The sequence below is a fragment of the Colletotrichum fructicola genome (genome assembly GCF_000319635.2).
Source record: "Colletotrichum fructicola Nara gc5 chromosome Unknown KSG_Nara_v1_contig07, whole genome shotgun sequence".
Lineage (NCBI taxonomy): Eukaryota > Fungi > Ascomycota > Sordariomycetes > Glomerellales > Glomerellaceae > Colletotrichum > Colletotrichum fructicola.
In genome coordinates, this window is record NW_027094057.1 from 851204 (window position 1) to 876674 (window position 25471).

The 25471-nt window shown below is 54.4% G+C and overlaps 9 protein-coding genes across 9 annotated transcripts; 6 read left to right on the forward strand and 3 right to left on the reverse strand.

Moving 5' to 3' along the window:
* Positions 1-382: 382 nt before the first annotated feature.
* Positions 383-1174, forward strand: dltE-0 (putative oxidoreductase DltE; the record flags this gene model as incomplete). The annotated part of the gene is made up of 1 exon (XM_032030687.1): positions 383-1174. The coding sequence occupies one exon, from the start codon at positions 383-385 to the stop codon at positions 1172-1174; it is 792 nt and encodes a 263-aa protein (XP_031889863.1).
* A 2291-nt stretch (positions 1175-3465) lies between these two features.
* CGGC5_v011910 (uncharacterized protein) lies at positions 3466-5745 on the forward strand (the record flags this gene model as incomplete). The annotated part of the gene is made up of 2 exons (XM_032030689.1): positions 3466-3949; positions 4013-5745. 2 exons carry the CDS (start codon positions 3466-3468, stop codon positions 5743-5745), a joined length of 2217 nt encoding a protein of 738 aa, XP_031889869.1.
* A 741-nt stretch (positions 5746-6486) lies between these two features.
* Positions 6487-8361, forward strand: aglD-1 (Alpha-galactosidase D; the record flags this gene model as incomplete). Its single annotated transcript, XM_032030690.1, has 5 exons — positions 6487-6871; positions 6926-6980; positions 7028-7195; positions 7257-7397; positions 7458-8361. 5 exons carry the CDS (start codon positions 6487-6489, stop codon positions 8359-8361), a joined length of 1653 nt encoding a protein of 550 aa, XP_031889870.1.
* A 280-nt stretch (positions 8362-8641) lies between these two features.
* Positions 8642-9875, reverse strand: CGGC5_v011912 (uncharacterized protein; the record flags this gene model as incomplete). Its single annotated transcript, XM_032030692.1, has 3 exons — positions 8642-9335; positions 9393-9602; positions 9661-9875. 3 exons carry the CDS (start codon positions 9873-9875, stop codon positions 8642-8644), a joined length of 1119 nt encoding a protein of 372 aa, XP_031889635.1.
* A 3076-nt stretch (positions 9876-12951) lies between these two features.
* Positions 12952-13804, reverse strand: CGGC5_v011913 (uncharacterized protein; the record flags this gene model as incomplete). The annotated part of the gene is made up of 2 exons (XM_032030693.1): positions 12952-13448; positions 13615-13804. The coding sequence occupies 2 exons, from the start codon at positions 13802-13804 to the stop codon at positions 12952-12954; spliced, it is 687 nt and encodes a 228-aa protein (XP_031889634.1).
* A 2253-nt stretch (positions 13805-16057) lies between these two features.
* VAOA-0 (Vanillyl-alcohol oxidase) lies at positions 16058-17847 on the forward strand (the record flags this gene model as incomplete). The annotated part of the gene is made up of 3 exons (XM_032030694.1): positions 16058-17286; positions 17339-17490; positions 17552-17847. 3 exons carry the CDS (start codon positions 16058-16060, stop codon positions 17845-17847), a joined length of 1677 nt encoding a protein of 558 aa, XP_031889633.1.
* Positions 17848-19022: 1175 nt separating this feature from the next.
* On the forward strand, positions 19023-20441 carry rds1-0 (Protein rds1; the record flags this gene model as incomplete). Its single annotated transcript, XM_032030695.2, has 1 exon — positions 19023-20441. One exon carries the CDS (start codon positions 19023-19025, stop codon positions 20439-20441), a length of 1419 nt encoding a protein of 472 aa, XP_031889632.2.
* A 389-nt stretch (positions 20442-20830) lies between these two features.
* On the reverse strand, positions 20831-21625 carry fkr-5 (FK506-binding protein 2; the record flags this gene model as incomplete). Its single annotated transcript, XM_032030696.1, has 5 exons — positions 20831-21039; positions 21098-21171; positions 21226-21267; positions 21329-21386; positions 21445-21625. 5 exons carry the CDS (start codon positions 21623-21625, stop codon positions 20831-20833), a joined length of 564 nt encoding a protein of 187 aa, XP_031889639.1.
* A 3278-nt stretch (positions 21626-24903) lies between these two features.
* On the forward strand, positions 24904-25179 carry CGGC5_v011917 (uncharacterized protein; the record flags this gene model as incomplete). Its single annotated transcript, XM_032030697.1, has 1 exon — positions 24904-25179. One exon carries the CDS (start codon positions 24904-24906, stop codon positions 25177-25179), a length of 276 nt encoding a protein of 91 aa, XP_031889638.1.
* Between the last annotated feature and the right edge of the window lie 292 nt (positions 25180-25471).

Sequence of the window (25471 nt, forward strand, 5' to 3'; positions counted from 1 at the left end):
TAGGCTATCAGAAACTATGTGGCTAGCATTCTTTGAGTGATCTTTGAAATCCCATGGCAATGAATTACTAATTCTGAGCCGACATAGGCGCTTTGTTCAAGTATTTGCAAAACTGCAGTGCCCACCTTGTGCTTAGCGCGATGAATGACGTCGCCTACACAAGCCCCGGCGTCACCATCCGACATATGGAATTAAAAAAGGTGACGAAATTCGGCCTCACCACCCGAGGAAGAATGAAGTGACCAATTCCTCACTCTAAGCGAACCCCCATCATAGGCAAAGACTGCTTCAACCGTATTATATCCCAGCAACCACGCAGGATTGCCTCTTTCATCTCTATACTGCAAACCATCTCTACTGCAAACCACTTTCTGCAACAAATATGGCACCAACGAAAGACAATCTCGGTTTCCAGTGCGCCGTCATTACCGGTGGCGCTGGTGGCATCGGAAAGGTCATGGCCCAACACTTCATCTCAAAGGGCAAGAAGATTCTCCTCGCTGGCCGCACCGAGTCAAAACTTCAGGAAACGACAAAGGAGATTGGGGCTGCAGGCTACTATGTACTTGACACCGGCGACGTGGACTCCATCCCGAGCTTCGTCAAGAAGATCACCAGCGATCATCCGGAATTGGACTGCCTCGTCAACAACGCAGGGGTCCAGCGACCCCTCGAGGTGCTCAAAGACGATGACTTCCTCTCAAAAGCCGATCAAGAAATCAGCATCAACATCAGAGGCCCAATGCACCTGGCTTTGGGCCTACTGCCGCACTTGCAGAAGAAGGAATCGGCTCTGATCATCAATGTGTCGAGTGTCCTGGGCTTCATTCCATTCTCAATCATCAACCCAGTCTACAATGGCACGAAAGCTTGGCTGCACTTCTGGAGCATGAACCTCCGCACCCAGCTGAAAAATGGTGGATCCAAGGTCAGAGTGGTGGAAATCGTACCGCCGACGGTAGCTACTGATCTTCACCGGGAACGATCGGATCCAAATGACAACAAGAAGGAGAACAACCCTAACGCTCTGAGCGTGGATGAGTTTATGGAGGAGGTTGCAAAGAAGTTGGAAAACGGTGATGAGACCATCGGCCCTGGCATGGCTGGTGAAGTAATTGACCGCTGGTACGGTGCGTTTGGCGAGCAGTATGCTAAGGCGGCGTCCGGCAAGTAATCGAACCAACGCCAGGTTCTCTTTCAATATTTAAGACGGAAATATTTCGATAGAAGTTGAAGAATCCTATTGGTCAACCTCAATGCTATCCATTATCATTTCCTGCTTACTCCTTCGCGTAGTGTCTTGCATGAGAACTCCCCAAGCTGAAGTTTTCAGATCTTCCCCAACGTTTTAAAACTATCGGTCTTCGATCCGTAGTGATCGTAACAACCAATGACTCCATTTCTAACCCAGATGCCGTACGCTAGATATTCGCCCCAGGTTAGCCAACCGAGCATGCATGCTACTTTTGGAAATACTCACAAATATCTAGCCATGACCAGTTGTTGCCTCTCCAGAACCAATTTTTTCGCGGACAGTTCGAGCAGTACAAGTACAAAGTGCTGCCTTTTTCTTTTGGATCTTGCTGCAATCTGCAGCCCTTGCATTTGTGGCCTCCGCTAAGAAAGGGGTGTATTAGTTACGTTTAGAGCCGCCAAACTCGTGTGGGATTCAAAAGAAACGTAGCATGCCCTCCTAGATTAGCCGGGAGGAAAGCCGAAAAGTCGTGCGTGGGTCAAGAAATGGGGGACTCAACGCATCGGCCCATTTGAGGAACCCATCAAAGTTACCGATACACCATCGAAGATCAATCCACGTGAGGACTTCGTTACCAGCATCATTCTTGCAGCGGGCATTCAAGACGATTGGCGTCTCATAGTCCGGTCCACCAATATCGTATGTGATGTCCTTGCAAAGATTCTGGATACAATCGGATTCGAGTGGGCATGTCCTGGCTATGGTCGTAGACGCAAAGAGGGAAAGAATGACAGCAGTAGCGAGTTTTATGAGACCCATGTTTGCAACGGGAACATGAGGTATGTACATGTCAAGGCGAGGGCCTGGTCTTCGAATAGGAATACGCAACGCAAAGGTCCTGTAGAGGCGCGGATCAGTCGAGAAATCAGCGTACCCAGCGTGATGTATTTATTCAAGTATGTTCTTTCTGCATCTCACCAACTCATCTTTGGGCTCGGACATTGAACAGATTCGGATTCAAACTCAAGTGCTACGGTACACCGTTTGAGGGTATCAAAAACCGTTTATTTTTACATGAGAGAAAGAGACCTAAGATGTCTAAGATACCTTTTCCGGAAGTTGATATCAGCCTCTGACAGAAGGGCATAGGGGGAAACCAGAAATGGCGTTCTTTGGCGAGATGCTGGACCCTGATGCCCTTTTACGCCACCTTTGTGTGAATGGAAGTCTGAAACCGTGCATGATGGTAGCTTGGTTCCATACCCTTCTCAACTTGGATCTTTGAAGCTGATAAGGGCGTCGGGTAAGTCAACTGGGAATGTCTTTGCAGTACAGTGCAATTACTTCAAGAAAGTAAAACAAAGCATTGAATGCTAGTTTGACCTGCCATGTGTTGCCCCAGCTTGCACCAAGTCTGGTGGCAGGGATCCAAATGGTGCAACATCCACAACGTGAGACAATCTTTGATTGCCTGCGAACCTTTGACGATTTGCAACTAAATGCTTAACAAAGCACTCCTGTATCACAATCTTTGATCATTGGCAGCCTATCCAGCCATTTTCATTTGGGGCATATCTCCAATGATTTAGCGGGCCTATTGTGGATCTGTGGAACCCCTGGTCGGATTTGAGTTGACACAAATTTTCATTCCATCAGACCCATAGCCGTGACTCATTTCCAGGGCTTCTTTAGAGACTCATGCTCTAGCACCGCTCATCCAATACGTCCCACAAGCACGGTAGCTCAGGGGTAGAGCGCTGGGCTCATAACCCAGAGGTCCCTGGATCGAAACCAGGTCGTGCTAGCCTTCCTTTTGCTCTTTTTCTTTTGCTTAAGCTACGCATAGGAAGTTGGTGTTGTGTTTTTTTCGTATTCTATCTACTTATTGATTCAAGAGCATCATCTCTACTTAAGGTACCTATGTATGTTCCTTGATATTCCCGAGTCTTAGACAATGCTTCTCGACAGTTGCAGACAGGATGAGTCAAGTCAACACCAGATTCTTCCCCCCAGCGCGTCTTTGGTCCTCTGGTCCTTTAGCAAAGAGTCGCCATCTACTCCTCCTGTTCTTGACTCAAGTAGGACGATAATTGACGGGATTGGCCAATGACCCATGCAAGAACATGACCCCACTGAATCCTTCCAATAGTCTTGACGTCTCATTCATCAACGCGCTTCCCTCAAACCCCGCTCGTTGCATGCTCGTTCAATAGTCCTCCTCCCTTGCGCTCTTTGCCGCATACCCAACAGACGGTAACTCGCAACCGAAGATGAACAAGCAATGCATCTACTGCGCGAAGCTATCAATCGAAGCACTGGTCGATCTCGCCAAGATCAGCTTTGAGGCGCAGAGGTTTCCACAAGATGCTTGTTACCAGCACCACGACTCGTTCAACGCTCTCGAGCAGTCAGCTCACGATGGCTGCGATCTCTGTCAAGTCATACTCCAATGCTTCCAGCAGACACCTTGCGAGGCAGAACAACCTCTGGAGTGGCCACAAGAATGGAATGAGATAAGCAAGGCGTCCTCGGACGGATATTCCCAAACAATGTACTCTGTTGCGAAGGGACTCGACGTCTCAGACGTTAAACTTTGCATCAACACGTCGCATCTGTACGATTCACAAGGGCTGAGGGATGTACAGGTCTTTGATGAAATAATTGTCCAAGTTGGAACCTTGCACATTGAGACAGATGAGAACTATGGCGTATGGTCATTTCCCCAGCTTGTATTGAGACTGAGTACTCCTAAAGGTTGGTTGGAAACAATTAGATCCATCAGAGGGTCATGATCCTGAGCTCACATCTCTATTCCAGACCAGGCGGTTTATGTGGAAACGTTCCGTATTGGGAGGTTCGAAGTTGACCCAGATCTCGGGTCCTTGACAAATCACCAACTGGCCAAGGAATGGCTTACAGAGTGCTGCCACGATCATGAATCATGTCTCTCGCATCAGATGCATGAACTTCCCAGCAGAGTCATCGATGTCGGTAGCTCTCCGAACGAAGGCTCTGTTCGTCTGCTTCTCTCCCATGGCTTGAAAGCAGACTACATTGCCCTGAGCCACTGCTGGGGTGGAGCAATATCGCCTCTTTTGACGACCGAATCAACTGCCACCTTCCAACAGAACATCGACATTGAAGTATTACCGGCTAACTTTCGTGACGCTATCACAATAACACGTCATCTTGGTATTCGCTATCTGTGGATAGACTCTCTGTGCATACAGCAAGATTCGAAGTCGGATTGGGAGGTCGAGTCCAAGAACATGGGGCTGGTATATCGAAACTCAACAGTGACGATCTCAGCGATGATTTCCGGGCATAGCAAGTCAGGGATCCTGAAGACCAGCCAGTCGGCACATAGTCTCGGTGCTTCCACCACTTTGGACGTCTTTGGAGGCAATGATGACACATCTAAGGTCACCGTGAGACGGAAGAATCTACAGGAAGAGAACCTCATATCTTTGGATAGGCGCAGTGCGCTGGCAGAGCGTGGTTGGACCCTTCAGGAGTACATCCTGTCTCCAAGGCATCTTTTATACGGGCAAGAGATGATTTACTGGAGATGTCCTCAAGGTTTCAAATCTTCCGACGGCTTACCGCCAGGCAACAACTCACCGCACACGATTTACAAGGATGCTGCACAAGTCATTTGCTCCGACATTCTACGGCATCCTAAAGCAGTACCGCCTGACATCGATGCCGTTTTTCGAGACTATTCCGAGCTTGTCAACGCGTACTCGCAACGAAAACTGACATACGGCTCGGACAAGCTGCCCGCGTTTTCCGGTCTGGCCCAGCGACTTCATCCGGCCATAGGAGGTGAATACCTGGCTGGGATCTGGACAGCTAACTTCAGACAAGGCCTGCTCTGGACAGCAGAGATGAAATTTTGTCAGCATGTCAACGAGCCTTATCGAGCACCATCATGGTCATGGGCTGTGACTGATGACCTAGTGCTCTTTGAGGGTCCACAAGCGGTCGAGGAACAGGTGGTGCTAAAATCGACGCCATCAAGCGCCAAACTTCTGGAATACAGCATCAACCCTAGGGTCCCTGACAACCCATACGGCGAGATCCTCTCAGCAAAACTGGTGGTGGAAGCCTTGACGAAACCGTTCGTGCGAAGCCGTCAAGTGGTCGAGACCATTCTAGACCCGAACTCGATTGGAACTGCCAACTTTGATGAGCCCGCTGGTCCTGAAGACTCGGTTCCAATGGGCTGGGCGAGCCTTTTCCGTATGAAAACAGAAGGTGGAGACTACATAGTCAGCATCATCACTCGTCCAGGTGACGATGCTGACTGGGAAGTCGACTTTCATTACTTTCGGGAGGAAGACTATCTTTTGATGCTTGTTTACACCGATGACGACCTGACAGAAGATGATGAGACTGAGTGGTCGAGATCGCCTGCGTTCTGTCTGATACTCCGACGAACGACTGATGAGTCTGAGGAAACGTACGAGAGAGTTGGGTTTGCAAAGTTGCAGGAGCCTAGGCTAAGATGGCTCAAGACTTGGGAGCGATGCGTTTTAACACTCGTCTAGGAGGAAATCAACGGCGAGATATTCCTGTCATCCTCAATGCAACGTTGAAAACGCAACCCGCGGACATGTGAAGATAAAGTCGGCCCACCCCCGGAATCTGCGCATGAGTCGTAACCGCACGAAAACGTCGGTGTCATCCGTGACCCTGGTCATCGCAGGCCTGTCGAATCCCGCCTGTGTTTCCTATTTCTCTCATTCTCCTCATGGCAACCCCAACAATATTGCGACTCCGATGCGGGGAAATCGTTTGCCAAGTTTAAAATCCGACGTGGTTTCTGCTCCGGTTCGTGTGGAGAAAAACATGGCCAGATCGCGGGGTCGCATCACACATTTTATAAGCGCCCGACTCGGAATCGCGCGCTCTTCTTAAATGCAACCTTCCCCCGGTGTGCGCATTCGGCTGATTCCCCCGCGTTGTTTACCCAGGCGCATCCGCCCGTTCGTCTTGTGACGCGCATCCTCGGCGCGGAGCTCGGTGGATAGCCTACATCGGAACGATATTTCAATGGTGCGCGTAACAGTTGCGATGACCTCACTAATGCTCGACTCAAGCTATCCATGCCGGGGAACACGGGGCCGTGCGGGGAGGATGGTAGCATTTCGCTCTTGGCATCAAGCTATAAGATGAACACGAGTCGTTCGACGAATTATGCTTAAATACTGGTTCGCAAGATGCGATGATTGAGACTCTCTAATCGTCCCGGCTCGACCACGTCCACACATTGCAGCTCCAGTGCAGCCATGGCCTCCGTCGCGTTCACTCTTCTAACGGCGCTTGTCAGCCGGGCTTCGGCCAAGACCGTCAAGACGCCGACGCCTCAGATGGGTTGGAACAGTTACAACTACTACAACTGCTACCCGAACGAGACGATCATCAAGGAGAACGCTCACGCCGTCGTGGACACCGGTCTCGCGGAGGCCGGGTACTCTACCGTCACGACGGATTGCGGTTGGCCGGCCAAGGACCGTGATGCCAATGGAGAGCTTGTGTGGAACCCGGCCCTCTTCCCGTCCGGAGGCGCTAAGGAACTCGGCGACTACCTCCACAACCTCGGCCTCAAGTTCGGCGTCTACTCCGGCGGAGGATACTTCCAATGCGGATCCACTGATCAGCCTGCCTCGCTGGGTATGCAAATCATCGTGGCTGCGAGTGATTGACTGGAGTTAACGATGATTTTAGACCATGAGTTCACCGATGCGAAGTCCTTTGCTGCTTGGGGCGCGGATATCCTCAAGTAAGTTTAATCTCTCGAACTCAAGGACGATTCTGACAGGACCAAAGATACGACAACTGCTACCCCATTGACCCTACGGTGATGGTCGACTACGTCTCTGAGGAGGCCATCTCCCCGGACCGCTTCGTGACGATGGCTGAGGCGATGAACACCACCGACCGAGACATGGTCTACCAAGTTTGCCAATGGGGAACAGGAACCGACCTGGGTGTTTGGTAAGTCGTCACTTACCCGCATTTGTCTGCTGACATTGACGGAAGCTAATCTCGCATGCAGGGTTCCCAAGATTGGAAACAGCTGGAGAATCAGCAACGACATCTACAACAGCTGGCGCAGCATCTGGCGCATCACGAACCAAGTCGTCCCCTTCTACAAGTACACCGGCCCTGGTGCCTTCCCCGACATGGACATGTTGATGTGAGTGGTCTGATGATAGTCTGCCTGACATCACCGCGGAAACTAACTGTAGCACTGCAGCGTCGGGCTCAACGCCTTGTCTGTTGAAGAGGAAAGGTTTCACATGGGCATGTGGAGTATTAACAAGTCGCCCCTCACTCTGGGCGCCCCGGCCATCCCCGCCCTCGTGCCGGAGCACACCTTGTCCATCGTCGCCAACAAGGAAGTAATTGCAATCAACCAGGATCCGCTCGCCAAGCAGGCCCAGCTCGTCCGCCGCTTCACCGAGGAGGAGTGGGACGTCTGGGCCGGCGAGCTCTCTGGCGACCGCCTCGTCGTCGGCATCGCGAACTGGAAGAACGACTCCCAGGCCGTCAGCTTCGACGTCGCCGACGTGCTGGGCATGGCCTCGGCCAACGCCCGCGACGTCTGGGCTGCGAGTGACGTCGGCTCCATCTCGGGGACTTACGAGACAACCCTCGTGGGCCACGAGCTCAGGCTGCTGGTGCTCTCAGACCTCTCCAGGGCGGAGCCGGTCCACAGCTCCACCGGGTATTACACGGCCACAACGAACGGTACGCTGTCCGGATCAGCGGCCGCGGTGGCTTGCGGCAGTGGTGGATGTCTGCCCAGCGGGTCGAAGGTGGGCAACATCGGGTCAGGGGCTGCGGTCAAGTTCGAAGGCGTCGAGGCCAAGAGCGAAGGCAAGAAGTTGCTTGGCGTTGACTTCATCAATTACGATGTCGCCCTCGACACTGCCTGGGGATTTGGTGCCAACGTTCGCAACATGACTGTCTCTGTGAACGGCGGTACTGCTAAGCAGTGGGCATTCCCCATCTCTGGAGGCAACTGGTTCGACACAGGCCGCTTGCTGGTCGAGGTTGATGGTTTCAAGGGTGACAGCTCCAACACCGTGGAGTTCAAGAACGTCGGCAGCGAATGGGCTCCTGACTTGGTCGGCTTCGAGGTCTTCGAGTCCGTCTAAGCTTTTGAGCAACAACTTTTCTTCTTTGCACATTATTACAAAAGGACACTCAAGACAATGGTCGTCCACGTTAAGGTAGTTTCTAATCATATTGATCTGCCCACCGAGAGTCCTGTCTTTACCACACGGTGACATTGTACAAAGGAAAACATTGGTGCATTTGAAAGTACATTAATGGGGTATACGTGTAAAACAGCATTTTAACCAGTGCATGCCACCCAGTCCTCCAGTCGTGTTCGATAGTACCATAAAGTTAGTGCGTTGAAAACGTCGGTAGTGGTCAATTACTCTTCTCAAGCGAGCGAGAACGAGGGTGGCCGGGGTTGCCCGTGAGCGAGTCTTCGTCGTCGATCTTGTAGAAAGTGCTGCCGCTGCCGGTGTCGTCGTGTCCCGATCTTCCACCAAACGAAGGAGTGTTGGAGTGCTCAGGCGTCTGGTCGACTCTGATTTCAACGTCGACTCTTCGGTGGATTCCGTTCGCGCTCTTCGGGATGTTGTCCAACTGCAGTTCGGCGGGAACAGCTCCGACGCTGGCTCGGTGATAGCTCTTGAGTCCTGCGTCGTGCTCGCCGCGGTTACCATCGTGCTGTGTCGTGCGGTGGCCGCGAGAGTGGCCTTGGGAGTAGGAAAGCGAGTTGAATCTGAAGCCGCTGTCTTGATCCTTGGCGAGCCGGGTGATGAGAGACGCCATGGACATCTCAATGTTAAGCTTGACCATGTAGGCGACGGGGTGGAACTGGATGAAGACGACTTGGTTGGGTAGCGACATAAGTCCGATGAGCATGCCGTCCATGGCAATAGAAAGAATCATGAGCTTGGCGTTGAAGCCCACAAGGGGCTTGTATTTGACCAGACCATGCTGGCTTAGGAGTCTTGTCTTGACGATGCGCAAGAAATACCAGTTGAGACCGGCATCGACAATCAGGATGAGGACCTTGGAGGTGCGGTCCCAGTAGTGGTTGATAAGGACGAAACTGCGGGCATGAGGTCAATGTCGTTGAAGGGTTCGTCTTATAGTTGGGTCAACTTACGTGTCATTGACAGGAGGGGAAAGATGGGATGGAATCCAGATAATGAAGACGGCGATGTTGATCACAGTGATGAGCACTGCGGTTCCCCATTTCAACCTCATGATTGTCTTCTGGCTTTCCGCAATGACTGCGATTCGGTTGATGATGATTTGCATCAACAGTTGGACCTCAAAAACCCAACAAAAGAGAATGAAGAACAACACCGGCACCCTAGCCAACCAGAGTCAGTATGAAATTTCTCAACAGATATTGTCTCGAATAGACGTACGTTGGTCCTAAAATCCCATCCAAGAACAACCAGCCGATGACTGTGATGACGAGGTTCGCCAGAATCTCACCCCACATCATGTAGATGTATGAACTTCGAAGCGGGTTCCGGTTCCTCCTCGTCTGCTTCATAGCCTCCCATACTGTCAAGAATCCGAAGCCGATGGTGAAGCCGGCCGCCAACGAGGCGATCTGGTAATCGACCTTGGACGCCATCGTGAACAGCCGTGAGCCGGAGTCGGAGTCGTCGTTGTCTGAAGTCGAGTGTGTGTACGGTCGATGTTTCGAACTCGCCAAAGTCCTGCCCGGTCGTCTCGAAGCTTCGTGGATACGCCCGGTATGCGAGAAGGGTAGGTCCGCAAGGCGAGACCGGTGGGATGTCGTCAAGACTTTAAACTCTAAAAGAAGGGCCCCCAGAGTCCATGTCGAGTGGGAGAGGCCACTCTTAAGGCTTCATGCTTCTCCAAACAGCAGTGGGCTGCGGATCGTCCTCGCCCAGTTTCCATGTCCCACTCTTTCCCGGAGTATTTACTGCATGAGTCTTTCTGACTACACCTCAGTGTGAGCCTGTGGCAACAGCACGGCAAGCTTTTGTTTTGGGTACGCTGGAGAAGCAGTCTAAACGGCCCCGGGCAGCCTGGGCCGCGGGAGCAAAACCCTTAGCCGACGCTGGAGTGCCTCGGTGGACTAGCTAGACCCAGATGGAACCCACATGGTGACAATTGGTAGTGTCATCCTTAGCCTGACGCCACAGCGCCGTAACGTCGGAGGAGCCCTTCACTACGACGCCGTAGTGGCAGAGAGGAAAGGCTTGCGTACTATTATGGACAGGGTGGTGGAGGGATATGAGACGACAGGACCTGCAATCGACACGCCCTTCCTTGAAATCTCGCCGTTCCTGCGTGCATGGCACGTATTCTGGCGGGCAGAAAAACCAATTAAGGTAGAGGCCGATGGAAGTCCTCGGCCGCCAAGGGTTAGCCTGAGGACGGTAGCAATACAGCTTCAGAAACCTGCAGGTGTCACAGTCCATTGGCCCGAAGGCAAAGGATCAACAGGCACAGCAGCCGTGTCTTGTCTTTTCGATGTGCCGTCATCCCCATCGTTCAACTGCCGGAGGAAGGTTTGCTGAAGAAACCCAGACGCAGATCTTGGAAAAGATCAAGTCACGCAACAGACGGACGGGGGCCCTTTCCAGAGGCCCTCCTGGAATGCAACTTGGGGTCCGGAAATACAGGCATCCCCTTTCCGGGGGTTCAGTCTTGTCATACGCGCAGCGTGGCGGGCATGGGTCTTTCTGGGTCCCGCTAACAAGAATCTCGCGAAAAAGGCGGGGAATATTAAAAGGAGACGATGGGTCAACAGTGTCGATAACTCCTTCACAGTAAACGAGCCAGCGAGTCACAGCACGAGATTCCGGTGTCTTGCTGGAGACGGGTGCGAAAAATGTGTTCTGGATCAGCAGAGATCGGCACGGGTTCCATGTATTGATGGATGCAGCTGAGGCCGTGCGCTGCTCTGTTCTTCACGCCAACGAGTTGACAAGTGATCAAGGTCGCATCATGCCATCTGCCACATCTGCTTTTTAGAGTGGGCGGGCAGAGGCTCAACTGCTGACGTACAGTAGATTGCGAAGGGAGACCCAGGCTGCGATGAAGAAGACAGCATCTCCCGGCGAGAAGGTCTCCAGCATCTCCAGATGCAATGTTTCTTCATCAACCCACAGTAGCACTAGGAAGCGGGAAAAAGAACTCAAAACACCCGGTTCTCCTGGCGAAGACACCGGCCAAACACGCCAACGAACCACATCCTGCAAGAAACCCCGAACAGCCGTTCATGCGCATGGGACGTCTTCACCCTCGTGCGTTCTGAAACGTGATATCTCCTGCGTCCCAGTCGTTCTGCTGGGCCACAGGGCCGCATTGTTCCCTCCCGGAGATATTTTCCACGTGGGTGAAAGCTTCGACCTAGTATCAATCAGGACACGAGAGCCGAGATAACCGTCAATCAGAGTGCGAGGACGACCGTTCTCCATCCGAGGAGGTAGCAAGGTAGCAATGGCCCTTCGCCTTTAACCATCGCCATTGGGGCCCATTCTCTGTGCGGCCCCCAATGGAAATTTGAACCCGCCAAGATTAAGATGCCAGGGGCCGAGAAGCGAGCGAGAAGAAGGCTGCCACAGATCTCCTTTTCCTCATCATTTTCTTCTGCACCGTTTCCACTTTCTTCAGCGCAGCATGCCAGTGGACCGACCGTAGACGACGCGCATCATGAAATGCGGGGATGTCGCGCGCTAATGACATGGGAACTTCGACGCTTCATCTCTTTTCTCGCCCTTCCTCATCCATTCATCTCTCAACTAAGCAACATCGTCCCGAAGAAAGGATAGAGCGGCTCGTACCCGAGGTCTAGCGACATAAGGTGGCGGTAGAAAGAGGGGCGTCGAAGAGAGCTGTCCCTCTTCCGACACTGGCACCGGGCGTGGCGTCAGTCGCTTGAGCATCCGGCACTATTCCCACTTCGTCCCCGTCGTCCGTGGCTTGTCTCGATCTGCACTGCAGTGACGGTGATTCGGTGAAGAACCCCCTCCAGAACCACGGTTCCAAACGCAAAGATCCGCGTTCTGCAGCAACTCGAATTCCGCGTTCGGAAAGTCAATCGGCATATAAGAAAAAGGTTGCAGCTTGTCACAAACCGACCAAAGCACACTGGACGAACTATTGCGAGTCTCGTGACCGTATCCGTATGCCCCTGCGACTGCGTCTAGTGCGTGTGTGGGGAGAGTCTGGAACTCCCGAGCTATGAGCAGACCTCTGGTCCTATGGCCAGTCATCATCTTGCTCTCGTCTGTGTTGTGTAAGCGAGCTGAGAACCGGCGCACTCTCTGCGGCAGGGGATCCTAGGGCGCGGACGTCGATAGCTTCACAGCTATGCTTCATCTCCGGGCTGACAGCTTTCTAGCGCGGTCACGAGGAATCACAGACGCGAGAGGGAGTCAAGACGGTGATGGTATGATGGTATTTTCTTTTCGCAATTCCAGTTCGCCACTTCGCCCGACTAGAAGCTGGAGAGAATGTTCGACCCAGAGAAAGCACACGTTCGACCCCGCCGAGAAACGAAACTAGCATCAAAACTAGGTACTGACATGAAAGGTGCGGGATGCTAACGGAAAAAGGGCAACAGAATCAAACCAAGCCCAGCCCTCTCAACACATGAACGCCCTGCTCGTCAAAATATCCCCTTCTAAAACCCGCTGAACCACATCATGCACCCGGGACATGCGCACAAGTCTCTATAATCCTCCAAATCCTTTGACGGGAAATGTAAAGTTGACGTGGTGACTCTCGGTTTTCATACCGCCCGTGTATGCCGCCTTGTTCGCTCTCCGGCTTGCCTCGACCCCCGTCCACCCGATGACCGCGACGAAGGTCCTGCCGCCGTTGCCGCCACCGATGCTCGCACTACCGCTCGCCATGCCGCTGCTGCTGCTGCTTGGACCTCCTCCGGAGCTGTTCCTACACAGCGAGAACCCGCTCGCTACGCCGTTGCACCCGGGCATCGCCTTCGCCCTCTCGACGATCTCGCGCATCCTCTCTTCCGGCTCTCGGCAGCCCTCGAAGCTCAGCGTCTCGACGATGGGCGAGTTGATGACGGCCTGCGGCGCGAAGGGCTTGAACTGCAGGAGGTAGCTCGTGGGTTGTCCGCTCAGCACGGGCGCCAGCTTGGCCATGGCATCGGCATAGTCCCTCGTCCTCTTCCAGGCCTCGCTTGCCTCAGCGTTGATCCAACCTAATCGCGGAAGCACAGTCACATTAGCTCGGCGTCTTTCCGGTCTCTCTCTTGCCTACTACGGCAACTTTCCCCGGTCGTTGATCGGCAAGGCTCGCGCGCAACGGTTTTTGTATTCCTCCCCGCCCCGTTCCCCTCCTCGGGCATAAGGAGGTTATTCACGTACCAGCGAGGAGCTCCAGCTTCTGCGGATCTTCGCTCCATGGGCCCCATCGAGTGCGGAGATATCCGGGCTGGTTCTGGAGGACTTGAAGCATGGACTTCAACTGCTCTTTCCAGTCATCAATGCCACCCTTGACGGGAATGATTACACGCTCGGTGACGGCGTTGGCAAGCTGGGCGGCCGCAGGATCCATCACTACAAAGCTGCGTCGTGCGTGTGTATGTGCTTGACTTTGCTTTTCGACGGCAGGACCTTTTCTCGTCACACTCTTTCTCCTTTTTTTGCAATGAAGCTAAATGAGGCAATGGGCAGATGACTTGAAGTTGATTTATAGTTGCTGCTAAGCTCAGACAGAGATAGCTATAGCTGGAGACGTCCGGATCCTTTTCTGAAGTAGTGTATGTGGTAATCACGCGTCCCCCCTCTAGAGCTGATGTGGACACAACCCTAATCTTAAATACCTCCAGCTCAACGAGACCGAACAAGACGCGACTGGATCAAGGGATTGGTTCCAACCCAGAAGTTTAGTCTCAGTCCAAGGTGTGTGTGTGTGTGTGTGTGATGGGTGTGATGGGTGTATGGTGTGTGGCTGTCTGAAGGGAAGGGGATCTTGGCTGATGACGTTCTCCCGCTCAGCAGAAACGGTGTTCAGGTTCGCCCGACAATCTGGCACCGCACTTCGGAATGTGGCTCACGAGCGCAAGGCCGTCGGCGTGTCATATCCCGCCCTCCCTTTTTGCCCAACGCAGTTCGCAATCGTGGGAACCCCCGATCAAAGCTTCATGGGGGGTTCGCCAATGTCCGGCTCTGCCTGCTGCCACCGGGGGGGAAATAAGCTCAACGCTCGCACTTCGCAACATTTCGCAATCGCAACGATACCCGGTGACCGAGGGTCGTGTGTGGTATTGGTATTGGTATTGGGCTTGGGCTCCCATGGCGTCCCAAGCTCCCCGTCGTCTTGCTGGGCCGAACAGCCGACGAACCCCAAAGCAGGAAACGTTCTAGAAACACCGCGCAGTCCGCTCCGCGCCGACAGAGGATGGCCGATGCGAGAATTCACCAACCGCTCCTCCGGAACTGGCCGCACCCCGGTTCAGTCCGCCCGCCCGCCTGTCTTAGGGCTGCGGCTTTACAACGTCAAGCACGCCATTGGGTGTGTGGCAGGTTTGAAAGAGAACGCAAGCAACCCAAAATCGAGATGGGACGGGCGCAAGAGAAAACGAGAAAAATAAGCGTAATGTGTCGGTGTCACATTTGATATGTGTGTGTGTGTGAAAGAGAGATGGCGAAGAGGGTGTGCAACCGTAATGATCTGCCGCCCGTCCATCTCGGACAACGCCGGCCGAACGAGCCGACGGGCTGGTTTACCCCACGGACATGGTGGACGGGACCAACTCAACTTGTTTCGTTTCATTAGCGTCTCCCGCTGCGACGGTAAGACGCTGTCTGTCAAGACTGCATCTTGCAGCATGCAGCATCTCACAGCGGGAACGGCTGTCTGTGTGTTCAAGGTTCCCGTCAAATAACGTTTCATGTCAAGTTTCTGTCCCGTCGACTCAAGGTCCGCAGCTTCCGCCACTCGTTTCTCCTGCAAGGCCGGCCATCGTTAGGAGGCCCAGCGGACAAGAGACTACTTTTTTGTTTTTGCTCTCACTCGCATACTATGCCTCTTCAGTCTGCAACCCAAAACTGCTCCACGACACCCGTCACGTCAGGTCGAACAGAGTTTCCTGACACGCGGTTGTCTTCGTATCTTATCGAACTCAGCCCAGCGGTAACCATGGGCAGCTTGCGCCACAGACGGAAGTTACCACTTACGTGGAGTCGGCATCCTGGCCACGCCGGACATCTCTCAAGCCACATGTCGGAAGCATCTGTCAGTCTCAAAACGAGTAAGTGTCTGCTTGGTATTGTTCGTATTAGGCAGCTGTCGACGTCGAACAGGTGGTCGGTCCATTGACCTAAAGCGACCTCTGCAAGCCACCCCTTAATAAGTAGAAAGAGCCGCGTATATCAGTATCGACTTCGGACGGACCCGACTCTGTCGGCACAGAGCCTCGGTCTCTCGTAGTTCCCCGGGTAGCATGGCCTAGTTGACTCTTGCCGACTGCCCCCGTATCTGTATACGCTCTGCCCGAAGGTGATCTTTGCGGATCTAAAACGGGCAAGGAAAATTGCCCCACGACGTCGCCTCCGTACCATGAATTGCTTGATCGTGGTCCGGTCCGCGAGGTTGACTTGTCTCGAGGATCCACCGTCATGCTGAAGTTGCATAGTGATTGATGCGAGACCGACGGTCGAGATTGGTATTAAAAAGATTCAATATCCCAATTAACAGTGGGATATGAAGGAGCATCAGGACCATCTGTATCTTGATAATCTGCTGGACACCTTTCTACATCCAGAGAACCCCCTTTCCACGTAGCCAACCATCCGATCATCCACAATGGCACCAATCCCAGAACCTATAACTCTCCCTCCAAACTTCACACCCGAAAAGTTCCAAGAGTTTATTGTTCGCGCCCAAGAGATCTGCGGCACCGAAAATGTCCGCGTGATCCCCAAAGACAAGCCCCTTGAGGGCGACTCGTACCTGAACCAGCCCAAGTCACACGACCACTTCCCCCTCTACGAAAAGACAAAATTCGTCGCCTCGGCCGTCGTCACCCCGCGCCATGTCCCGGACGTCCAGGCCCTCGTCGGCCTGTGCAACGACCTCGTCATGCCCGTCTGGCCCATCTCCCTCGGGCGCAACTTCGGCTACGGCGGCGCCTCCCCCCGCGTCCCGGGCTCCGTGGTCATGGACCTGGGCCACCACATGAACCGCATCCTGGAGGTCAACGTGGAGGGCGCCTATGTTCTGCTGGAGCCTGGTGTTAGCTTTAGGGATCTGCATGAGTACCTGGAGAAGCACAACCTGCGCGAGCACCTGTGGCTCTCTGTGCCTGTCGGCCAGGGCTCCGTGCTCGGCAATGCCGTCGAGAGAGGCGTCGGCGCAACGCCGTATGGCGATCATTGGGGTATGCACTGCGGCATGGAGGTCGTGCTGCCGAATGGGAAGCTGGTGCGCACGGGGATGGGCGGTGTGCCGAACCCCAATGCCGACAAAAATCTCCGCCCCGACGAGCAGCCTGGCTGCGAGACGTGGCAGCTGTTCAACACCGGCTACGGCCCGTACAACGATGGCCTCTTCTCCCAGAGCAACCTCGGCATCGTAACCAAGATCGGGATGTGGCTGATGCCCAACCCCGGCGGGTACCAGCCCTACGAGATCACCTTTGAGAACGACTCGGACTTGCCCAAGGTGGTCGACATAATCCGGCCGCTCCGTCTTCAGATGGTCCTCCAGAACGTCCCGTTTCTCCGGCACACTCTGTTGAATGCCGCGCACTGCGGGCCCAAGACGAAATACACCGACAAGGAGGGCCCACTGTCCGAAGACGAAGTCAATGCCATTGCGAAGAAGCTCGACTTCGGACGGTGGCAGCTGATTGGTGCTGTCTACGGGCCCAAGCCCGTCCGTGATGTCCTGCTGGGCGTCATCAAGCACGAGTTCCTCGCAATAACGGGGTCGCGGTTCTTCCTTCCTGAGGACCGCGCCCGGGAGAGCCCGCTGCGTGCCCGTGAGTTGTTGATGCAGGGTATTCCGACCGTGGAGGAGTTGAGATGTCTGAAGTAAGTGGCATATCATCGCATCGCCGGAGACATGAGCTAACATGAGCTATAGCTGGCTTCCCAACGGCGGTCAGCTCCTGTGGGCCCCCATCTCCAAGGTCTCGGGCGAAGACGCCAAGAAGCAGCACGATGTAGCCAAGAATCTCATCACAAAGTATGGGTTCGACTACCTCGGTGCATTCGCCGTCGGCATGCGAGAACTTCGTAAGTCACGAATCTTGAGTGTGAATCTCGACCAGGAAACATTGTGCTAATGGTCACCAAGACCACGTTATCGGCATCCCGTACCGTCTCGACGTGCCTGACGATGTTACGCGCATCCGCAAGCTGGCCCACGAGCTGATTAAGGAGACCACAGCACACGGCTGGGGCCAGTTCCGCGCGCACACTGCCCTCATGGACCCCGTCGCCGACGCCTTCAACTGGAACGACAACGCGCAAATGCAGCTTAACGAGGCGATCAAGAACGCCCTCGACCCCAACGGCATCATCGCGCCTGGCAAGAACGGAGTGTGGCCCGCGAGCTACGACAAGAAGAAGTGGGTGTTAGACGGTAACTAACCGTCGGCCCGGTGGAGGAACGATTTGGTATTGGGGTGCGGCGGCGACTCGTGCCGAGACGACGTGGACTTGATGATCCATAAAATGCAGAAGCAGAACTAGAAGGGTGTAGAGGGCGTGGCCGAATCTTGGAACGGCGCCGGAGATAGGGGTGGTAGTTGAGAGGCTTGAGTAATAGACTCCGCGCGGCTAGATCTTGCATCCAAGGCTAGAGTCTTGGACCGTCGCCGGAGTTGGTTAGATGAGATTGATTCAAATTGAGATACGTGCTAATGCATCTCGATCATGTTGTGTACCCCATGTTTTCTGCGTGATGAGGTCTTTGATCGGGATTTGCTGTGGTTGTCCAAAGAAGTCGCTTAGGTTGGCATAGAGAATGGAAAATGCGACAATCCGACCTTCCTCCGGACCTAAACATCCGGAGACCGATCAAGGACGACACGCAGAATAATGTCGTTTCCCACGTTCAACATCATCGCGCAGTCGTTGTTCCATAAGTTCATCTAAATGAACGTCCTTCCCGACGCCCTTCCACATTCCGAAGCAAGGGATAATTCCATCTGGGCTTCGAAAAAGAGCCTCATCCGTCCGATGTAAGCGTCATCAACACCGGGGCCGACCAGTCACGGCCCGGCGGAGCAGATCCACCGGCGCCCCCCTGGACCGGTTAGCCCCACACCGGACCTGACTCCGTGAGGTACTACTGACGTCTTTCCGTTGGTAAGGCTGTGGGAGTAATTGCGGTTCTACCGTGGAACATCGGAAATTCGATGGTTTCTTATTTCCCCTTCGTATGCCGAGGAAACAAACGCCTGAGCTTGTTTGTAAGCTGGTCCGTTAGGCTCAATCAGGCGGATGACGGCACAATTACACCCAAAGACTCTGTAGCGCGTAAGACGTTGCAACTCTCCCCGTAATTTCTTCCTTTTGAGATGAGAAATTCTCCGATGAGCCGTTCATCCCGAGTCTATGAACTCATCCCCAGCGGCTAATGCCCAGGTCGCTGGGGAAATGGCGAGCCGAGATCGGGAGGTGATTCTGTGATGTTGTAATGGAGTCTTAGTCCCGACGCTTTGCGTAGCTGTGCAATCCAGATTTGTCTTCTATAAGAAGCAAGACCTGTTCATGTGTTCACAGAAAGCTGAATTCTTCAGCACATCCTCACAGAAAACAAGATGACTAGGATAATGGCGCCCCGAAGCATCCTCCAACATGCTGGGCTTCTCGCCTTAGCGACGACAATCCGCGCGGTCCCGTTCGTCTCTGAGCCTCAGACAACAGTCACTTCCGAGCCAACAATCACTGCCTCCCAAGTTCCCGTCCAGAATGTGACTTCTCATGGCCCTTACACAGGACCATCGCCAACCACGACGGGGGCCATCTCAACCAGCATTCTCGCCTCAGAGGTGCCGCAGCTTCCTCCCCCAGACGATGCGTACGACTACCCAGCGGACGGCGCTCTCCACGGCGACCAGCCCGCACCGTACACTCCTGCCGGCGGTCTCGGCACCAACGGCTCCGCGCCAGTATACCGCGTCCAAAGCGACTTCGACTACCAATCTCTCGCTCTGGCCCTATACCAGGAGTACATCGAGCTCGACCTTTTCCACTGGGGCTTGGCCACGTACCCCGTCGAAGACTTCGAGGAGCTCGGCTTGAACGCCGAAGACCGGTACCTGCTGCAGTTCATGGCGGAGCAAGAGATCGGCCACGCGACCGTCATCACGAACATGCTTGGCGCTGAAGCCCCGCAGCAGTGCACGTACAACTACCCCGTCTCGAACCTCCGCGAGTATATTGACTTCAACCAGAAGCTCACGCGCTGGGGCGAGGCCGGCGTCTACGGCTTCCTGCCGCACCTGAACTCAGGCCCCGCCGCGCAGCTGCTGTTGCAGAGCATCACGACCGAGGCGCGCCAGCAGATGATCTTCCGGCAGTTTGAGGGCCTGTTCCCGATGCCCGAGCGGCACACCGTCGGCATACCGCAGAGCTGGGCGTGGACGCTGTTGGCGCCGTACATCTCTAGCTGCCCGTGGAACCAGACGCGGCTGATCTGGCAGAATTTCCCTGCGCTGCACATCCTCAACCAGCCGAACCCGTACCGCATCAACGGATCGAGTGCCTGGAACGAGACGACCGGCGGGTGGGCTAACACGGCGGCGACGGGGAATATCACCGACTCTGAATCTTGTGTGAACGCCACGGATCCTGAGGAGGACTGCAACCCGGCCATCTCGCAGAACCGGACCATGCCGCTGTCGTATGCCGGCCGCCAGGTGTTTTTGCAGTGGGATGCGCCGGGTCAACCGGTCGGCCCGAACAACAGCTACATCACCTCGACGAACGTGAAGGAACCCAAGTTCGCCGCGTGGGTTTCGCAGCTGAACGTCACGTACTCTGCCCTGCAGAACGTCAGTCTGGAGGACCGCACTGCGTACACTATCCAGCCGAACGTGTCGACTTGGGAGTTTGACCCGGCGATCAACTCGACTATGTTCTTGGCGTTGACTGACACCGACTTGTATATCACGCCTTACAACTTGACCATGATCAACCCACATGTTGCCGCCCTGGCCGTGTACCAGGCTGGTTAAGGATTAACGAACGAGGCAATGTGGGAGCCTTAAACCTGGGCAGTTTCGGCGCAGGGAGTGAGGTTTCAATTTGTTCTGTACAAAGACCGTTAGCAATCAATCTTAATGACATCACGATGTAATTACAAACAACCACAAAGTGACTGCGAAATTGTTGGGTGCGCCGAATGTAGTAAGGCGAATTTTCGCGTAAATTGATTGGCATTATTGCTCGCCTAGAATCATAACAACTTCGTTGCACGTCAAATATTTCTCATGTCAACCTGTATTCGCCGGTCCATGCTATGATGCAGACCCGTGTTTCTTTTGGGAAAGGCAGTAAGCCCAAAGCGGACATTTCCTTTTTTTCTAGCCAACGCATGTCTAACGCCCTGTATGGTTGCTCCCGTCTAGAGCTCGTTGTGCTCCTGGCCGTCGGCGTCAGAGTCGGCGACAATAGTCTTGACAACATCGGCAGCCTCGGCAACCTTGCTGGCGACCTTTTGAGCAACGCCCTCCTTGGCTGCCTCAGCGGCCTCGCTGGCCTTCTCGGTGGCCTTGATGATGATCTTCTCAGGCTTGGGAACGCCGTCGATGCCAATGAGCTCGGTCTCGAAGACTGCGGAAGATAACGGTTAGCCGGAGTCGTCAATGATTTGATTGTCGATTGTACATACCAAGGGTTGAGCCGGCGGGGATGGGGCCCATGCCGCGGTTGCCATAGCCCAGCTCAGGAGGGATGGTCAATGTCCTGTAAGGCGTCAGGATCGGTTGGTCTCGAACGTTTGGTTGTCGCCCATCTTACCTCTTCTCGCCAATGCACATGTCAAGAAGACCCTGGTCCCAGCTGCAACGTTGTCAGTCATGTTTCTTCGGTCTTTGCTTGTCAGCCGAGTGATTGGACTAACCCCTTAATGACCTGGCCGCTACCAAGCTTGAAGCTGAAAGGGGTTCCGCGGTCGTAGCCTTGAGAAACGAGACGTCAGTATCATCCATGGACCTGGCAATCGGCGCAGCATCTTACTGGCATCAAACTTCTGTCCGTTGGACTGGAGAGTGCCGCGGTAGTGCATGTTGACCTTGTCGCCATTCTTGGTCTTGCGCTCGCACTCGACGGCCTGGGTAACGTCGATCTGGAGCTCGGCGGCGGCGACGCTGACGGCGCTGGAGGCCAGGAGGCCGAGAGAGAGGAGGAGACCCTGCATTATGGCTGAATTGGGACGGTGAGGCGGTAGACTGTGCTGAAGAAGGTCGAGATGCTGTGATTGAGCAGTCAATTGGTCGAATTAGAGACGAACAGCTGGCGAGCAACAAGGAAGACAGCTGCAACGAGGGGCCACCGCCGCAGCTGTGGTGGGTTGAAGCCACGCCGCCTCTCCCTCATTGCTATTTTCCGATTGGCTCATTCACAGGGATAATCCGGAGATACGGACCCGTTTTTGTTATCGATAAAGGGCACCTGCAGGTGACGAGGGTGGCTTATCGCCAGGGACCTGCCCAAGCTGAGCTCCAGCTGACAGCTCTGGACTCTATGTGACGTCAAGCACCAGCAACAACCCCAAGCAACGCTCCCATCCACCATTCCTTTTCACGAGGATTATTGGTGATAGTTGTGGGGGTCTGTCAACCGCACATGAGGCTATCGACCGCCTTGGACTCGCGATGGGCTTTTTTCCGAGTCATTTGACTCAACCCCAGTTCGCCCAGGAATCCATGAGCCGCAGCATGTCTTGCCTCGTGTGTCTGGACCGGTCGTCGATTTGGTTCCCGGCTTCTACCCTTTGGTGTTTTCTTTTTCCAAGCCACAGCTTGTGATCTCGACGTGGCTGCGATGGAGTCATCGGTGTCTGGGCTGTGCAGCGTGCCCAAATGTCATTTCGGCCGAGGCGGAACAACACGAGCTGTTGAGGCAGACAGGGACCACGCAGTCGCGTCTCATTAGCCCGACGTCAACGCCAATCATAACCCAAAGGATAGTCATCGCGACCATCACGGCCTGCGGTTGAGGTGCTGTTGAGGTGCTACCCACCTCCGGCGAGTCGGTGCTGTCGCGTGCCTGTCAGACATGCTCGAGCACCAGTCGATTGCCAGCTTCACGGAGACTACTGCAGCAACAGAAACCTATCAGGCGACCGACTTCTCGTCGTAGAGGGTCGGCGCAAAAGGGTTCCTTGCCTATCCGTCCGGCATGTCGATATGATAATGACAAACGACAGAACGGCCACTTAGAGAAGGTTTACAGACATGCGCACTCTAGCACACCTGTGCTATACGCTTTTGAGGGTTTGCCATTTCGAATGTCTTCGGCATTAGCTCCGTCGTCTCTTCTGCCAGAGCCCGTCTGGCCGTCTGTCGTCGACCTCCAGTCGCAGATCAAACCATGCAGCCCGCCCTACTTGCCCATCTCCGTCTGCACGCCAGAGGCATGAACCACTCCACACGGCGAAAAGAGCACTCGCAGCAGACTGCTATCCGCGATCCGTTGCCCATTTCGTGCATTCACTGCATTACATGCTGCAGACAACCTGCGCTACTGGAGCGATCGCTGCCACATGCATACTCACCCGCTGGAGACCCGATCGAAAGGGCTGGATGGCGGCCAGTTGGGTCGCTGTCGCAGCCCGCATGACAGGGTTTCCCCCCAGCAATCTTCAAAACATCAGGCACGATCCGAACTCTCTGACCCGTTGGTGAGCCCGACTGGGCCGCTTCGAGAAAAAACACAGACATTTTTGCTTGTCTCCGGCGGGCGGTCCCGTTTGAGTGGAAACTCTGAGATGAGAGGGCAGAAAAGCAAGATTGCACTTACGACCAAGGAACATCGACCATCAGGCCATGGGTTGGGAGGTTGGGCAGCGATGGCGTCGCTTCGCCGGGGTCTAAGCCAGCCTACATCGATGGCAGAAAAAAGAAGAAAAATTTTCAACTTTGTGGAATGCCAAATTCGGCCTTTCACACTCTAGAGAAGATGTTCTTCGGATTTCGAAGACACCGGACACGTACAACCCACGTCGGACCCTTCGGGGCCTTTCCTCGAAGCTTTTGCTGCACGGCGCTTGAAGCAGCCAACCATGCCCATGCTCCCTCCAGCCCAGGCTATCTAATTATGCCGCAGCCTGATCTAGTCCAGACAGTGACAGACTTCAGACAGACGGGGAGGGCCTCCTGGACTGTCAGCTTTTTCCATTTTCCACTGCAAAACAGCCCCCAAAGCTGAAGAAGACTGGGCGCCGAGCAGCCACAGGCTCAAGGCTGCATAAACGCGCGTTGCTGCTTCGTAATGAAAGCAGGCTGGCATGCACTCCGGGTTTCTGGTACGATTTGCACTTGCTTCCCGTTGCGCGCATGACGAAGCAAGATGACAATATCAACGGCGCTTAATTTGGGAGGCGTAAAATGCCAGTGTCATGAAGCAAAGGGTTCACCACGGACACAACAAAGTACACACACCTGGAGGCGGCAGTAATAGGCCGAAACAGAGCGGCAGTCCGTCAATCATCGCCCTGGCGAATGCGCCCCGCAGTTGTCGTCAGGCCCAATCATTCCGTGTTGTTCGCCACCGGGGCACTGCTCTCGCGCAGCAGAAGCTCTGTCATTCGCCGGGACGTTGGTCCGGGTCGAAGTTGACAAAGTTACTGAGGCATCGGCAGGACTTTTCCAGCAAGAGTTTCCTTTCCATGCTGGCGGGTCCACCATGCAACACCACCCTTTCTGCTGCACCTGCAACATCAAACAACAACGCTCTTCCCTGCTTCTTCGGTGATCCAGGACGTTAACAAACAGAGACTAACCACCTTTGCCCTCATCCTGTGCCCAACGGTCCCTGCATCCAGTGGCCTGGGATATGACAAAGCTGCCCAAGGACTTCCAGCAGCAAGGCGACACCCTTCTTTCTCACGGTCAGCCCCAGGTTCCAAGGTTCATGGTCCGAGGTCCAAGGGGGCTCCATGATGCTACCCGCCCCCCACTGCCTGTCCACCTTCGCCCGTCCGTCGCCCAGCGCCAGCGACCACCACATCCTGTCTCCTGGCCACTTTTCCACTTGGTGCTCAGCCGCGTACACGGCTGCAAGACTTTCCCCAGGGCTGTCTTTCTCCCGGCCTGGCCTGGCATGGTCCGGATGCATGGCATGGCCAGGCAAGCAACCCAGATGGGTCCCGTCTGCTGTACCCACGACCAGCTTGACCCTGGCTCCGGCAAGTGCTGATGGCTATGCACCAGTGTACTTGATAGAGGCATCCCATCCCATCCCACATCAAGTGTGTTTGCAAACAGTCCTCCTCTTCCAAGTATATATCTATCCTGCCCTCGGCCTCTCTCCTCTTCCTGCTCTTGTCTCTCACCAAGCAAGTAACCAAACATCTGTCTACACAAAGCCATCTTCCTCAACCGAGTCTTCATCCTCTCTCATCTCGACCAAGTCACCGTTCTCGAGACCAAGCTCAACACCACACCTTACAAACAAAACCTCACATCACACAAAATGTCTTCCAGACCAGTCATCATCCACCAGGCCGCTCCCTCCATCAGCAGCGCCTACACCGCGTCCTCGGGCTCTTACCCATCCTCCAACGGCTCTTACACCCCTCGCTCGCTCTCACCAGCCGACCCCGTCTACCACCGCGTCCACGGCGCCGAGAACCACATGTCCTCGAGCAAGGTCTCATCCAAGAGAGTCACGGTGGTCAACCGCAACCAGTCTGGCTACGAGCACGGCGCCCCGTCACCAAACTACGGCGGCACCTTCCGTCGATCCTGAGCCATCGACGTCGATACCACATCACCGTTCATCATCATCATCATCATCATCATCATCTTTTTGTTTTGCATACATTGGCGTTAGGGGACTAGGACATCAGGGGGCATCGGCGGCAGGGACAACATCTGTACGGCATACTTGTAACATTTATGGGATATCGGAGAAATATTTGGAGATTTTTCACGGGCAAGGATTATAATGCGAGATGCACGCGGAGGGACCCAAGACGACGGGGCCATAGGGCATGACGGAGGCACGGGATTGATTACTTGCAGATTGTTGTACCATCATA